The sequence below is a fragment of the Rana temporaria genome, chromosome 2 (assembly GCF_905171775.1).
Source record: "Rana temporaria chromosome 2, aRanTem1.1, whole genome shotgun sequence".
In the NCBI taxonomy this organism is placed as follows: domain Eukaryota; kingdom Metazoa; phylum Chordata; class Amphibia; order Anura; family Ranidae; genus Rana; species Rana temporaria.
Genome location: NC_053490.1, coordinates 131,772,133 through 131,789,691, shown reverse-complemented (window position 1 = coordinate 131,789,691; position 17,559 = coordinate 131,772,133). Strand labels below are relative to the sequence as shown.

The 17,559-nt window shown below is 44.2% G+C and overlaps 1 protein-coding gene across 3 annotated transcripts in view; it reads right to left on the bottom strand.

The window, feature by feature from the left end:
* Nucleotides 1-14,039: 14,039 nt before the first annotated feature.
* Nucleotides 14,040-17,559, bottom strand: part of LOC120929518 (SAP domain containing ribonucleoprotein) — a 91,114-nt gene continuing 87,594 nt past the window's right edge. For 2 of the 3 annotated variants that reach the window (XM_040341063.1, XM_040341065.1), the window contains one exon: nt 14,040-14,227. In XM_040341063.1, the coding sequence (XP_040196997.1) occupies nt 14,186-14,227 (42 nt within the window). In that variant the 3' untranslated portion in view covers nt 14,040-14,185. The remainder of the gene's footprint in view (nt 14,228-17,559) is intronic. The other variant, XM_040341064.1, reaches the window with a different exon arrangement.

Genomic DNA, 17,559 nt, shown 5'->3' with positions numbered 1-17,559 from the left:
ATTAAACTTATGCAGCGACTATGGAGAATTTTCAAACTTTAAATTAAACATCACTAAAACAGAGATTATGAGTATAAATATAAGTAAGATAGATGAGCCACTCCTGAAAGCGAAGTACCAGTTTGCTTGGGTTAAAGAACTCAAATACCTAGGGATATTGTTAACCAAATCAATTAGGAAAACCTATGTGATAAACTTTATCCCCCTATTAAATGAAATTAAGACAGAAACAAAAAGGGTGGAAAATAGAGCAATATCATGGATAGGACGAATTAATTACTGTAAAATGGTTATCTTACCAAAAATTTTATATAAATTTCAGATGATCCCTATAGCCCTCCCAAGAACACTGTTCTCTGCCCTTAGAAAAGTAATTATGAATTACATATGGAGAAATAAGAAACATAGGATATCACTCCAGACGTTAAAACAACCCAAAAAAAGGGGGGGCTTGCGGTTCCGGACATTGAGGGATATTATGAGGCAGTTGTGTTAACAAGAGTGGTGGAGTGGGCCAGAGTCAACAAAGAAAAAAGGTGGGTAAGATTAGAAAATGAATTATCACAGGTGAGGTTGGATAAGATAATTTGGAACCCCCCCAAATTTAGGACACTAGATAAAAACTTACATGAGATAACAAAAAATGCACTTAAAATATGGGACACTGTCTACAGGAAAACTGAGAAGGTATATAACTCACCCCTTATAGCACTGAAAAATAATGATTATTTTGCACCAGGTAAAACACAAGTAGGGGGAAACTGGATTAAAAAGGACACTGCACAATTAAGGGATATAATGAATGAAGGTCACATTAGAACACTACAGGAGTTAGGACTCCAAAAGAATTTAATGGAAATTAATGAATGGAGGTATCGACAGCTAAACCATTTTATCCAAGAACTCCCACATCCATTGAGGTCAGAAGATCAGTTATCAGAACTGGAAAAAATATGTACCATGGAAAGCTCTAAAGGAACCACCTCAAAGCTATACGGGATTCTATTAAAGATGGGGGAGCAGAGTATACCTCCATTCATTAAAAAATGGGAAAGGGAACTTGGGACACAGCGAGATAAGGTCACAATAAAGAAAATGTTGGCTCTGACACACTCCTCTGCGGTAGACAGCCGCACTGCGGAGATGTGCTTTAAATGTATAACCGGGTGGTATATGACACCAGATAAATTAAGAAAATTTAAAGAAGGGCAAACAGGAGATTGCTGGAGGGGATGTGGATCACTAGGAAATATGGCCCACCTTTGGTGGGGATGCCCTAAGGTTAAGAGGTACTGGGAAAAAATATTGTCCTGTGTGGAAGAGATCACAAAGAAAAAGATCGAGATGGACCCATGGGTTGTCTTATTCCACGGAGGGCAAGAAGGTATAAAAAACTATAGGAACACCCTTGTACCGCACCTATTAAACGCAGCAAAGAGATTAATCCCAAGGGGGTGGCAAGAGACGGAGTGCCCCCCAATTTGGGAATGGATCGATGCGGTCGAAGAAACCTATAAAATGGAAGAACTGAAAGAGGGAATAGAGGGCAACAACATTTTACAAAGCACGAAATGGGACAACTGGAGAACCTTTAAGAAATCATGGAGTTACGCGGAAAAGTTAAGGGAAGATATCTAAAAAATTACCCTAGAAAAAGTTAGAGAGAACTAGAGATACAAGAGATTGTTTAAGGTGAGATAGGGGGGGGGGGGGGGGGAGGGGAGGATAAGGGGATAAAATTGTAATGGTAAATTTTTTGTCTTTTTTTCTTTCTTTATCTAATCGTAGGTCTTCTGAGAGCTCTTTTGTGCGAGGCATCATTCACATCAGGCAATGCTTCTTGTGAAAAGCAAACCCAGAACCGGTGTGTGTTTTTTTTATAGGGCAGCTGTAACCAACACCTCCAATCTCATCTCATTGACTGGACTCCAGTTACCTGACACCTCATTCCAATTAGCTCTTGGAGATGTCATTAGTCTAAGGCAGGGATGTCAAACTAGTGGCCCTCCAGCTGTTCCGAAACTACAAGTCCCATCATGCCTCTGCCTGTGAGAGTCATGCTTGTAACTGTTAGCCTTGCAATGCCTCATGGGACTTGTAGTTTTGCAACAGCTGGAGGGCCGCCAGTTTGACACCTCTGGTCTAGGGGTTCACATACTTTTTCCACATGTACTGTGAATGTTTACATGGTGTGTTCAATAAAAACATGGTAACATTTAATTTTTTGTGTGTTATTAGTTTAAGCAGACTGTGATTGTCTATTGTTGTGACTTTTATGACCAATTTGTGCAGAAATCCATATCATTCCAAAAGGATTCACATACTTTTTATTGCAACTGTAAATTAAGATTTTTTTTTGTAAGTGAGAGGTTGCAGACAAGGGCTGGAGCACCGTCAGACATGTTCAGAGGAAACAGAAGACATTACATGTATAGCTAGGAACCGATATGTAAAGTTGAACACATTGCTGGTTGTGTTCAAGGTCGAGGCTTCACCCATCACAATGAATATAACCCTAAAAGGGTATTCAGGGTGTGGGTGACAGTGGCAGCAGCCAGCTGCAGGGCTGGACCTGTCGAAGCAAAGGAGAACTTCAAATGAGTTTCCAAATCTTATCAACGAAATTCTAGAACTAGGTGCATCTAACCAGAGACTGGTACTTAATGCCTCACTCAACAAGTCCATTGTATCCAGCATATGACGTGAAGACGAATTATAGGATTTTTTTCATCATACTTAACTGTAAAATATTTTTCTTTGAGTACATCATGGGACACAGAGTCATGCTAATATGTATTACCTGCTGGGACATCCCAGAGCAATAGCCTTGAGGGGAGGGAGACACCCTGCCAAACAATAGCCATCAAATTTTATATGGCAGCCCGCAATACACTGCAACCGAAAGCCAAATCCTCGGCTGCTCGAACATCCACTTGATAAAATGTTGTGAACGTATGCACAGAAGATCAGGTAGCAGCCTTACAAATCCGAGCCACAGATACCTGATCGAAAAGCCCAGGAGGTTCCTACACCCCTGGTAGAATGAGCTCTCACCCTAAAGGGAGAAGCTTTATGCTTCAGACTGTAGGCCTGAATGTCCAATTAACAGACCCAATTGGCAATGGAAGCTGCCTCCTCTTTCTTGTGTCCTTTTGGTAAAACAAACAAAAAGAGTCTGATCCTTCTGGGCCAGGCTTGTGCCACCAGAATGATTGGAACTCCCTCCCTCCGAATCTGAATCCTGCGCAACAAATTTGGAATGAGAGGGACCGGAGGGAAAGCATAAACCAGGGAGTATTGGCTTCATGGAACTACCAGAGCATTTGCTCTGATTGCCAGAGGATCTCTTGTTCAGGACACAAACTGCTGTAGCTTGTTGTTGAACTTGGATGCCAGGAGGTCGCCCTCTGGCCGTCCCCTACGTTGGCAAATTTCCTGGAACACCCCTGGGTGTAGGGACCATTACCCCGGGCAGATCTGTTGACGGCTGAGATAATCGGCCTTCCAGTTCTCTACTCCCAGGATATGGACTGCCGATAGTATCGGCACATGTCCCTCTGCCCAGGCAAGTATGTAGTTCACCTCCTTCAGAGCTGAATGACTCCTGGTACCGCCTTGGTGGTTTATATAGGCCACTGCAGTGGCATTGTAAGACTGAACCCTGATAGCACAGTCTTGAAGCTCCACCGTCCATGACCGTAGGGCCAGTCGTACTGCCTGCAATTCCAGGACGTTGATGGGCAGGATCTGTTCTGTCCTTGACCAGGGTCGCTTCCCAGCCTAAGAGACTGGCATCTGTAATCAGTACTCCCAAGTTACCGAGAGAAAGGATTTTTCCCTTTTGCAGGTTCTGATCCTGCAACCACCAGTTTAGGTTTAAAGGGGTTGTAAAGACAAAAATATTTTCCTCTTAAATTAAAGTCTGACAGTAGCTGATAAAGTAAAAAGTAATGTTTTGCATTATAACTAGTTTGATACCTGTTGAAATCGAGCTGTTTTATTCACCTCCAGCACTCCTGAATCATTATTCTCACTGACTTCCTGGTTTGCGGTGCGCATTCATTCTTGCTACATCACGGCCTAATGGGAACTACAGTTCCCATTAGGCTTAGCCTCCATGCCTGTGAGGGATAAGAGAGCATCTTCACGCAGGGCTGTAGTCATAGGGAGGGGGTGAGCACATTCTGCTTTCCACCATGCAAAGCAGCTCAGGTGCTGGTGGAAAGCAAGAAGAGGAGAGACAGGAAATGGCATTTTCAAACCTGGATTTCTGTATTTTGGAGGTCAAAAGGAAAAACGAGGTAAGTGATATTTAAATGCTCTAGCTTACAGCAATCAATTGATCTAATAAAAAACGAACCTTTAGTGTTCCTTTAAACGTGCTCGAGGAGATAAGCACATTGGATAATCTAGGGCTTGTCCTCTCCAGTTTCAAGCCAACAAGATGGAGGGTTGTCTGGTGCCCCTTATCTGATGCACCTGATTGTTCAGGGCACAGATCCCTGCGGGTGGCAAGAAAACACTTGCTTGGACCATATCTAGGATCAGACGTAAATACTTTAGACTTTGAGCTGGTCTCAAGGTTGACCTTTCGGTATTTATGATCCAGCCTAAGCTTTCCAAATACTGCACTGTATATGTTATGCTCTGTTCTAGAGCCTGTAATGAGTGATCTCTGAGCAGGAGGTCGTCCAGATACCCGAGCACCAAGATCCCCTTGGGCCTTACAGAAAACTCCCAGGGACCTCTAGCAAGCCCGAAGGGTAGAGCCACAAACTGAAAATGACGTTCCTCTTCTGCAAGTTGCAGGAACCTCTGATGAGGCTGAAAGATAGGTACATATCGATGAGTGGACAAACGCCATCCGAAAAGGACTGAATTAGTAGATACTGGTTCAGGGATCTTATGCCGCGTACACACAACCGTTTTTCAGGTTTTAAAAAATGAATTTTTTAATGGTCTAGAAAAAACGAAGTTTCTTTCAACCCGATCGTTAAACTGGCCTTGCCTACACACAATCGTGAAAAAAAAAATGCTCTAGCAAAGCGCAGTGACGTACAACACATACGACTGCACTATAAAGGGAAAGTTCCATTCGGATGGCGCCACCCTTGGGGCTGCTTTTGCTGATTTCGTGTTAGTAAAAGACGATTTGTGCTTTTCAGTCTGTTACAGCGCGATGAGTGTGCTTACTCCATTACGAACGCTAGTTTTACCAGAACGAGCGCTCCCGTCTCAAAACTTGCTTCTGACCATGTGCGGTTTTTTTCACGTCATTAAAGCTCACACACGACCACGTTTTTAACGTCGTAAAAAATGAAAAATTAGAGCATGTTCTAAATTTTTAATTCCCATTTTTTACATCGTGAAAAATGCTCTGGAGCCCACACACGATCGTTTTTAATGACATAAAAAGAAAAACTAAATTTTTTACAACCTGAAAAACGTGTGTACGCAGCATCAGGCCCAAAAAAATGGGCCCTGTGACCCCGTTTGGTGTTTGACCGTAAAACAGGTTCGCTCCTTCAGATCACGAAACCTGTACAATTGCTCCTTGATGCACTAAATTATGCCTATTTTTGGAGAATTCAGGGGAACGCTGGATCTTAAAAACCTCTGAGGGAAAACCCCCCGCAACTCCAGCTTGTAACCGCTTAATATAATTGAGGTGACCCACTCGTCCTAAATTATTGTTCTCCAAATGTCCGCAAAGTGCAGCAGCCTTCCCTCCACCCGATAGAGTGGTTTAATCTCTTCAAAAAGAGGACTTGGTGCTGGATTTAGAAGAATTTGTGACCCAGGGCTTCTTCTGGCCCTGGCCTTACGGTTTGCCCTTGGCTCTAGCGTGCTGTTGGTGGTGAACTGCCTTGGTGCAGAGACATTTGAGGAAGCAGTCCCTGACGTTTAAAACAAGGGACGCCTGGTGCTTTTCTTCACAGGAAGTAGAGAATTCTTCCCTCCGGAAATCCTTTTGGATATATTCGTCCAAATGATCACCAATAAACGTTCCCCTGAAAAGGGAAACCTGACAATAACTTTTTGTAAGGAAGCTCGACTGACCAGTTCTTAAGCCACAAGTCTGTACACATGTACAGACAAGAGAGACAAATAAAAAACCTGCTGTATAGAATCCTTTTTTAAGGCATCAACAGCAAAACACAGCGCTTGAGGAATATTTGTCTTACTTTCAGGCAGATCATCCTCCTGGTTAGGCTCATCAGGCCATCTGACCTGATCCTTTACGGACTGGCAGATACCAATTGCTGCAACTGCTGGCTGAATAGCAGGGGGTGTAGGGGGGAAAGACTGAAGAGGCCTCTGTGACAGAGACAGACATCAACTAGATCTCCCTTTGTCCAGATTGTTTGGAAGCAGACTCATCTGCCGGGCACTCCACAGAATCCTGAGCTTTTTAACTCTTTCCCATTCCTGCTCCAAACTAGGAGGCTCCAGGGAGGGGGGATCTGTCACGCTTCTTGCCACCCTGCGGGATGGAGGCAATCATGGCAGCAATCCTGTGCTCTAACCCAGCTAGGACTGAGGACAGTTCATCCTTTGTGATAAGGGGTCAAGCAGCAGCATTGACTGTGGGCACAATACCAGATAGGCACAGCGGCTCAGATTGCCCAGAAGCCTCTGGTCTTTCAGTGGATACAACACTAGAGATACAACTAGGTTCATCAGGAACTACTGACAACATAGGTGTGCCCTTCCCATCGTGATGGGGGAAGCCTCGACCCTGGACACAACCAGCAATGTGTTCAACTTTACATATCGGTTCCTAGCTATACATGTAATGTCTTCTGTGTTCCGTCTCCTCTGAACATGTCTGACGGTGCTCCAGCCCTTGTCTGCAACCTTTTACTCACAAAAAAAAAATCTTAATTTATACGACTGCTCTATAGACTATTAATATAATGGTTATTTTTTTGGGGGGGGGGGAGTTACCACAGCACCATTATCCCTGAGTTTTTAGGATCAAAGATACAACTATGTTGGGGTACACCACTAAAAACCCTAGACCAGGCATGTCCAAAGTCTGGACCGTGGGCCAATCGCGGCCCACGTTCTGGTTTTGAACGGCCCGCCTGGATGTTTGGACATATATCTTTTGTGGCCCCCGACGATCTCGCCGAGCGCCGTACACACACAGGAAAATTTCCTGTTTAGGGCCAGCCTCTGTAATAGGAAGTCCCGTCTCCGGCGCTGTCATTGGACGACTGTTCTGTCCATCAAGAGGCAGGACCTTCTATTAAAGCAGTGTTTCTCAATTCCAGTCCTCAGGCCCCCCCAACAGGTCAGGTTTTCACTCAGATGAAAAGGCTGTGGTGATTACTAAGGCAGTGAAACTGATCAAATCACCTGTGCAAAATAATGGAAATCCTGACCTGTTGGGGGGGCCTGAGGACTGGAATTGAGAAACACTGTATTAAAGAGACCGCCATGTAATAAGGAGATTCTCATGTAGATAATCATTGGCACTCGGTGCATTCCCGGCAATGATGTATCTGCAGATGGGCACTAACCCTTATTTTTGCTTCACAGTTCTTTATTTATAATAATAATTAAAAAAAATCCTAAAACTTCGCTCTTAAAGTGAAGGTGCGTGTTATACGCCAATAAATACGGTATATACAAACAATACGCCTGAGCTCATCTCTTTACTCACACATAGCCACAAAGGCAAGCTAATTTGTGTTGGGCAGTGTATTAGTGCTCGAATGAACACACTTAGATAAAAATGTTATGGTTCAAAGAATGTCAGGCAAAATGGTCGGCCCTCACGCATGTTCAAATCAAATCTGGCCCTCTTTGAAAAAAAAAAAAAAAGTTTGGACACCCCTGCCCTAGTCCATTCAAAGTAAGAATCAGATTTTTCCAAGACTGTAGACCTTACGTTACACAGCTGTGGGTGGGGAAAATACATTTGCAATATCCAAGTATACCACATCCACTCCTTTGCCTAATGCCACGTAAACACGACCGTTTTTCATGTCATGGAAAAAAAACAAAAAATTTTCTCAACACGATTTCTCTCAAGCCTGCCTTGCATACACACAATCGTGATAAAAAAAATGCTTGACTAAAGCGCGTTGACGTACAACGGCACTATAAAGGGGACGTTCCATTCGAATGGCGCCACCCTTTGGGCTGATTATGCAAATTTCCCTTCTCATAACTTGCTTCTGAGCATGTGCATTTCCCCCCCCCCCCCCGACCATTTTTCACAACGAGAAAAGCGACGACATGAAAAACGTCGTGAAAAAAATAGAGCAGGTTCTAAATTTTTAATGCCCATTTTTCTCGTCGAGAAAAATGCTGTGGAGCCTACACACGATCGTTTTTAGGTGTCCGTTTATGAAGCAGTGAACAGCGGTGATCCCAAGGATCACAGCCCATAAACAGTTTATGAAACAGAGATAATCGGGGGGAGAAGTGTTTGAATTTGTTCTCCCGTCTATTATCTCCACACAGAGAAGTCTCAGACTGACACAGTAACGGCCAGTTTATGAAGCTGTGATCTGAGAGCTTCACTGGCGATCTGTGTCAGAATTCACACTCCCTGATTCACCATCTCAGAGCTGGTGAAGCAGGGAGTGAAGAGGGAATCCGGGGATTCTGAGGAGAAAAATTCTTAACTTCCTTCTACCTCGTTCTGACCCCCAACACTAAAATATATATATATATATATATATATATATACACACACACACACACACACACACACACACACGGCTCAAAATTTCAAGTCTTGAGCCACTAGCCAGGCCTCAAGGGTTTCTTGCTACCAGTTTTCCCATCCAACCCCTACCATGCCCCTAATTCTGCCGCTAATCACGCCCTCATAAATTATCTCCTCAAATGACACTAAAATGTTTTATGCAGAATTAAGTTACAAAAATAAATATTAACAACAACTTTATCAGTTGCCCTCAGCACAGCCTCACCTGTGCCCATCATTGCAGCCTCATTGAGTCCCCCATTTCAACCTCATTGCAGACTCACTGTGCCCCCATTGGTGGCCAGATCATGACAGGAGGAAGAGGAGAGCCACGGGATCACCGAGCGGTATAGCCCGCTGTAACAGCTTACATTGAACTTTCCTCCGCTCTGTTCGCTTTCACACACAGCCCCGCCTCCTCCTAACCCGCGCCTGTAGACAGAACACCTCCCAGCATTGGACCCGCATTCTGTCTATTAAACCCTGCTCTATGGTACATTTAATTAACTTTCTGATTTAAAGATAAATGCAGTGTTTCCTGGATAGCCTTGGCAGTTTACTTGTTGCCTGCAATAGGTCCCTAATTAAGGTTTTAGCATAGTAGTAATGTTTCCTGGGTTGGCAGTTTGCCATTTTTTTTTTACTTGAGTGATACGATTTTCCGATCAAATACAGTAAATTGCTGAGATTTTTTTACATTAGGAAGCTGGCAAAAACACCTACACATTTCCCTTGCAGGTAATTAGCCACCCTGATAACCTTAAATATTAAATGCGCCTCACCGCTTCATTGTATGATGTGGAGTGGAGTGGGGGCGAGCACTGCCTGCGGGGTTGATCGGGAGCTGTTCTCCCAGCGATCATCCCATGGTAGGGGAGAGGAGCTGGGCTGCCTGGGGGTGGGGGGGGGGCGAGCACTGCCAGCGGGGTTGATCGGGAGCTGTTCTCCCACTGTTCACCCCGTGGCAGAGAGCATGAAGGTAGAGGAGAGCTGCTGTATAGCCCGCTGCAACAGCCTTACCTTGAAATTTCCTCCGCTCTGCTCGCTCTCACACACATCCCCGCCTCCTCCTAACCCGTGCCTGTAATAGACAGAACCCCTCCCAGCATTGAAACCGCATTATGTCTATTACAGGCACGGGTTAGGAGGAGGCGGGGCTGTGTGCGAGAGCGAGCAGAGCGGAAGAAAGTTCAATGAAAGGCTGTTACAGTGGGCTATACCGCTCGGTGATACCGCGGCTCTCCTTCACGGGGTGAACCAGGGTTGGACTGGGACAGAAATTTGGCCCTGGACTTCATCCAGACTGGCCCACTTTGACAGGTCTCTCCCATGGCGGCTGGACAACTCCCGCACCCCCCCCCCTGGCCACCCAAGCCCCCTCTCCCCCTTCACTAGCCACTAGCCGTTCTACTTTATTAGAGTAGAAGGGCTGGTACTGCTCCTCTTATAGGCAGTACCAGTGGGGAAGCTAGACATTATTTCACCCGGGGCAAAGAATCAGTTCGGTGCCCCCCCCCCCATGGGACAAGATTAGGTAGAAGTGAGAAACTCCCAGGCCATAGCTGTTGAGCCAGCCGTCTGTCCCCTCCCCCCATGATCCTCTGTCGTCCCCCCGCTCCTCTGTTCCCCCCAGGTGAGCGCTGCGGAGAGGGAGAGACAGAGGAGTGGAGGGGGGGGCGGTAGTCCGCTGTCACTGAAGCCGGCCCACTGAGCCATCGGCCCACCGGGAAACTCCCTGTAGTCCCAATGGCCAGTCCATCCCTGGGGTGAACAGTGGGAGAACAGCTCCCAATCAACCCCGCCGGCAGTGCACGGCCCCCAGCTCCTCGCCAGACCTCATTTTCCACTCGCAAAATTTGAGGGGTGTGTATATATATATATATATACACACAGGGCTCAAAATTTCAAGTCCTGAGCTACTAGCCAGACCTCAAGAGTTACTCGCCACCAGTTGCCCCACCTAATTCATACACTGCCCTGTGCCTAATTGCACCCGTAAACACGCCCTCTTAGATTATCTCATGGAATGACAATGTTTTATGCAGAATCAAGTTACAAAATTAAATATTACCAACAACAACTTTAACAAAATGGGACAGGGCACTGGGGGCACACCAGAGGGACAGGGCACTGGGGGCACACCAGAGGGACAGGGCACTGGGGGCACACCAGAGGGACAGGGCACACCAGAGGGACAGGGCACTGGGGGCACACCAGAGGGACAGGGCACTGGGGGCAGACCAGAGGGACAGGGCCTTGGGGGCAGACCAGAGGGACAGGGCACTGGGGGCAGACCAGAGGGACAGGGCACTGGGGGCAGACCAGAGGGACAGGGCACTGGGGGCAGACCAGAGGGACAGGGCACTAGAACTGTGTCTCTTCCCCATTCTCTTGCTGTCTCCTCTGCAACTCCCATCCATCCTCTCTCTCTCTCTCTCCCATTCATCTCATCATCAGGAGCCTGTGTGTGCTGCTCCATGCTTGCATGTCCCCACTTCCCCCTTGTATTCAGGCTGGCGGAGAGGAGCTGCAGCACAGCGGGAGGAAGTACAATCCAGTGCTGAGATCCACACAACTGCACAGCCATTGACACCATAGCACAGCGCACACTGACAGCGCACAGCACACATTGAGACCAGTCTGTTCACAGTGCTCAGGCTAAACTGTTGGACACTTACATAGAGCACAAGGAGAAGAAAACTGCACAAACTAGAAGGCTGCCGCTCTCATGTCAGGGCAACTTTCAGTGAGCGCTGCACCGGAGTGGTAATTTTTGCAATCCTCCACCTCACTCATTACTTTCTGCTCTCCAGCTACATCTGGACTCTAAGTGTAGGCACAGATTAAAGGGAGATTGGTCATGCAGCCCTGTCATCACTCGCCCCCAGCTTAAATCCACTCGCCAAATGCTAGTAGGCGAGTGGAAATTTTGAGGGCTGTGATATATATATATATATATATATATATATATATATATATATATATATATATATATATATATATTTTATTATGAAGGGGGACTCGTTATTTTACTGAGCGGTGATAATTTATCACTGCTCAATAAACTGACATCTCAGTGTTTGTGAATTTCTGGTACTGTAATCTCGTAAAGTCTCACAAGATTCCAGTATCAGGGGCAGGTCTCCAGTATTTGAAGTGTTGGTAGATCACTTCACTCCTCCAAGGGTGAAGCGATCTTCTCCGCTTCATAAACAGGCACACAGGAGAAAAATCTCCTCCGTGAATGCCGGAGAACGAAGCAGTGAATAGATTTCACTGCTTCATAAAAGGACACCGTAATGACCAATTTAAAAAAATTGCATTTTTCTCGACATGAAAAACAGTTGTGTGTACGCTGCATAAAGGTTTACTTACCATCTAATAAAAAGAAATCAGATTTGTCTAAAAACCTCTGTCTTTCTAGAATCCATGCTGTTGATTGCTTAAAAAAAAAAAAAATTATATATATATAATTTTTTTCCCAGCAAGAACTCATCTATGTGCCCTTATTAAACTCTCCAGTATATTCCAAACTATTAAAAGTTAAACAGGTCTAGTTACCCGATAAAGACTTTGATCCCTTTTTAAAAATAGGCACCACATTGGCCTTATGCCAATCCAGTCATTAAAGAATCCTTAAAAGAGATACAGTGGCTTTGAAATGACAGCTCAATTCTTTTAAGATCCGTGGGTGTATGTCATCTGGTCCAGGTGCTTTATTCACCTTCATGCTGTCTAACCATTTTTAGACCATATCAATTTTGACCCATTATGGATCATTTGGGCTGTGTCAGTACCATCTCCATAACGGACATGAGCTCCCCGTGCTCATTTGCATACACAGAGCCAACAAAGATTTTATTTTGAGCTTTTTAAACTTACTGCCCACATGCCCAGTGCGGTGGTCAGTGGTGCAGCGTGTCAGTCCGACATACCGCAACTCCAATCTAGGTAAAGAGTCTGACGGAGGCTCTTTACCACGTGATCAGCTGTTTCCAATCACAGCTGATCACGGTGTAAACAGGAAAAGCTGTGTATCTGTCAGACACAAGTAGAGGAAAGCCAATCAGCTGCTCCTCTGACAGGGAGCCTGCGCTGATTGATCAGCACAGCACCCCTGAGAATGCCCACCCCTTGTGACCACCAGGTATGCCAATCAGTGACCATCACTAATGGCTGCCAGTGATGCCCATCAGGTCTGCCTATCAGTGCCGCATATGCGTGCCCATCAGTGCTGCCTATCAATGTCCGCCAGTGCTGCATATCAGTGCCCATAATTGCCACCTTTTCAGTGTCCCTCAGTGCAGCCTCATCAGTGGGGCAAATTCTTCCTGTCCTTAAGTAGTCAATACATAGTTTTTGTTCCTGGGACAGGGGCTTAATCTGGATACATTTATTTTTATTTCCTTGTTTTTACCCCAAGAAGAAATGGTAAAACATTAGAAAAAAATGATTTTCCAGAAATTTTTCCACAACACATCTTAATTTGTAAACTCCTTCCATTTACCGCAAAACAAAAAACAAAGTTTGTTAAACAAAAGGTCACTTAATTGCAATATTTTCATGTAGTGTAGTGAAATGGTAAAGCTCAAAGTCAACATTGGCATTTTACTTTGTTGTAGCAGCAGAAAATGACTCTGAGCTTAGCGCTAGATCCTGGCTGTCACAAATTAAGGGAGATAGACATTGAGCTAAAAATTTTGCATTTTGCATTATTTTTTAAGGAAAATTAAATCAGAAGGTACGAAAGTCAGAGCATCAACAGAAATCTAAAATGCTATATGCCCTATAAATCTCTTGTTAAAGACAAAATAGTACCAACTAATACTAAATGATACTCAGGATTTTTTTTCCCCAGTTTTCTAAAAAAAAAAAAAAAAAAAAAGTTTTAGGGACATTCAAATAAAAGAAACCTGTAATTGTGACAAATGGTAGTTGAGGCAATAAAGCATTCGGCAGTGAGCCTAAGGGTGTGTGGGGTTGAATGCGGGATAAAGCCTGAATGAGGTCAGTGTTGTAAAGTAATGAATTGCCAGATGTATAAAAAGACCATTTGTAATTAGTGCCAGCCTACTTCCAACACTGGAATAGGAAAGCATTGTTAACATCTTCCCTTCTGCATTCCATTATATAATGATAGAAGGAACAGCAAGTACCAGCACCTCTTCATACCCAACGATAAAAGTATGAACTTTGCTCATTTGTGCTGCAACAGTTACAAAATTCTATATTCAGTAACCATAATGGCAGAAATGAGAAATTCAGTAACCAATGCACAATCCAAACACATCGATGCACACCATAATAGGAATACACATTTTAGTTTATTCAATTTATTTTCTTTGTTTTTAAAAGTTTAAAAAAAAAAAACCTTACGAATCGAGAATAAGAAATACATTTTACAATACTAAGTAGAGATGCACAAAACAAAAACAAACTGGAGGATTAGGCAGGTGAGAATGACTAAACCAGGCCAAAACGCTCTGATCTTTTCCTCTTCTTTGCCTGGGGAAGAAAGCATACAAAATATTAGAAAAAAGTCTCAATCTATAAAAGACTGTAAAATTGTATGTGCTATGTTAAAACAAATAAAAACTATAGAACAAAAATACAATTTGTTTAAAGATGAGTGCACTTTAACTTACTAAACACTTCACTTTCCCAAGCCAGCCTGAGCAATAACCCCAATTGGGAATCTATAGGTGTAACTGGCAAATGTCACTTTTTTCTCTGAATGGCATGGCCAGAATGGACACATTCTGGAGCTAAATTGTGCACATATAGTCTGGTACATATGCTGTGGTGAAGAGAACCACATAGTGAAAGCACAGAAGCCTGCTACCACATGTGTTGAAGACTAGTACTTTCATTATTCCCAATGGCAGATCCTGTTCTCATCTTGATGCATGTTCTGGGCTGCAAGTGAACAATATAACTCTGACAGAGTAAAGGGCCCCTTTCACACTGGGGCAGGAGTTGCGTCGGTGCTAAAGCACCGCTATTTTTGCCATGCTTTACCGCCAATTTCATGGCGCTTTTTGGGCACTAGCGGGTGGCGGTTTGTCACCCCAGTGGCCAAGAAAGGGTTAGAAACCACCGCATTGCTGGCGGTATCCCATTGATTTCAATGGGCGGGAGCAGTGGAGGCATGGTATACACACCGCTCTTTCACAGCTCCAAAGATGCAGCTAGCAAGACTTTTTACTGTCCTGCTATCACACCGCTCCAGTGTGAAAGCCCTTGGGCTTTCACACTGGAGACACAGCAGCGGGCGTTTAGGGTCTGCCAGAAGTTTTCTTGCTGGTTCTTGCCGAGTAATGTAATGATGTTGGACGAGAAGACCTGGCTTGCAGTCTCCACTAAATCATCCCACAGGCGTTCTACTGGGACAGTAGACAGTCCAAGGTATTTAGTAAGAGGCATGGCGAGTTTTTTTAAGCTGTAATTTTTTGTCAAACGTTTTTGGAAAATTAAGATTTTTTTTTTTTTACATAGCGTCACCAGTGCAGTACAGTGTCATCATATAATGGGTATGGAGGTGATTGTTTTTTTCTAACACATTTTGACCAGAGCAATATAATGTTAACATAGTAACATTGTACTACTCTGGGGAAGTGATCAGCATTTTTTTTTTTTACACACACATTAATTTTGCATATAGCCATGCATTTCATTGCTATATGCAAGCATCTTACTGAATGAATGACATCATTGTGTGTCAGATATACGTGACAGGAGCGTCTCCATCCTCTCAATATCGTCCATCTCTACAACCCACTCATCAGAGGAGGAGGAGTACGTGCCGTTCGCCAATTGCACAGTATGACCACTATTGTGGCTGTAAACTAATGTCCAAGGAGGCCTTTCTTTATAAAGAAGCTGGGTAAGATAGATCGCAAATTTAATTTGTGACGTTGGGGACAGTCGCCCTAGTTGCACAGGTATATAGAGTTAAAGGCTCACACCCCAAAAATCATAGACAAGAGGACATTTCCATCAGATGTGCAGAAGTGAACCCTTGGCAGACTGGCAGCACCAACATAGATCCGAGACATTTGGGTATACCCGATGAAGCGGCGTCAGGCATCTGTAACAATGGGAGAGAAGCTAGAAATTTGCCTTAGTTGCTGGTGACATACAATGGGTAAGAGTAAATACTTTCTCCCACTCCACTGATTTAATTTGGACATTTAAGTCTAGAGTCCATTTATTTGTGAATTCCAGAAGATGAGGGTGAAGTTTCACAATAAAAACCCTATAAACATAGAGAATGTGGTCTGGAATAGTATCCTGTAAAATAAAGGACTCTGGTTTCCTATTAAATACATCTCTTAAAGCGGGAGTTCACCCAATTTTTTTTTTTTTTCTCTTTTCCCCTTAGCTTCATGCTCGTTTTGTCTAGGGGAATCGGCTATTTGTTTTAAAATATGAGCCGTACTTACCGTTTTCGAGATGCATCTTCTCCGTCGGCTTCCGGGTATGGGTCTTCGGGAGCGGGCGTTCCTTCTTGATTGACAGTCTTCCGAGAGGCTTCCGACGGTCGCATCCATCGCGTCACTCGTAGCCGAAAGAAGCCGAACGTCGGTGCGGCTCTATACTGCGCCTGCGCACCGACGTTCGGCTTCTTTCGGAAAATCGGGACGCGATGGATGAGACCGTCGGAAGCCTCTCGGAAGACTGTCAATCAAGAAGGAACGCCCAGTCCCGCAGCCCATACCCGGAAGCGGCGGAGAAGATGCATCTCGTAAACGGTAAGTACAGGTCATATTTTAAAACAACTAGCCGATTCCCCTAGACAAAACGAGCATGAAGCCAAGGGGAAAATGTGTTCTCTATGGGTGAACCTCCGCTTTAAAGAGAAGGGGGATAGAAAAGGACAATAATTCTCAACATTCCAGCTAATGTGTAATTGATTGCTGTTGTGTAGGAATCAGTTTGGACAGCAGTGGCAGAGTTCCCCGACAAAGGATTCGAGATATTCGTTGGGTTGATTCCTTGCTCCATGACAGAAAACGTGTCTGCACCACTGCCGGGGAAAACCGTGGATTACCAAACAAGGGAGTGTTCGGTCCCACTTTGGGGGCGAGTCCCAATTGAACTTGCAATTTATTCCACACGGGCAGTAAGTGCGCTGTAAGGAAGGATGAAGAAGAGAGTGGACCATGGACAGAAATATTAAACCAGGGAAGCGCCAGGAGATCATAGGGGGCAATCAACAGCTCTATATGAACCCATTGTTTAAGACGGAAATTATGAAACCAATTCACTATCCTAGCTAGGACCACTGCAGCACAGTAGTAATATAGGCCCAGTGCCCCTACACCTCCTTTTGCTTTAGGTAGCGATAGAATTCTCCTCTGTAGTCTAGGCGTATTGCATCTCCAAATAAAGTAACAAAAAAAGAGCGGGGGACTACAATGGGTATGGCTTGAAAGAGATAAAGAAAACAACTATATTCATTTTTGGATATAGATGTTAATCCTCCCAAACCATGAATATTGGGCTCGATCGTACTTCTTAAGACCTTGTATTGTATGCTGCATAAGAGGATGATAATTTTCCATATACAGATAGGTATGGTCTGAAGGGGTTCGAACACCCAGATATTCAAGTGCTGAAGTGCAAATTTTAAATGGGAAATTATTAAGAGCCTGAACTTTATGTGGTAAAAGATACATTAAGAATTTATTAATTGATTTAGATAGAATTACTTTAAAATTACTCATGGCCCCAAAACACTTAAATTCATACAAAATAGAAGGCATGGACACATGTGGGTTGGTAACAGTAACAGATCATCGGCAAATAATGCCAACTTCACCTCCAGTCTGTCCATT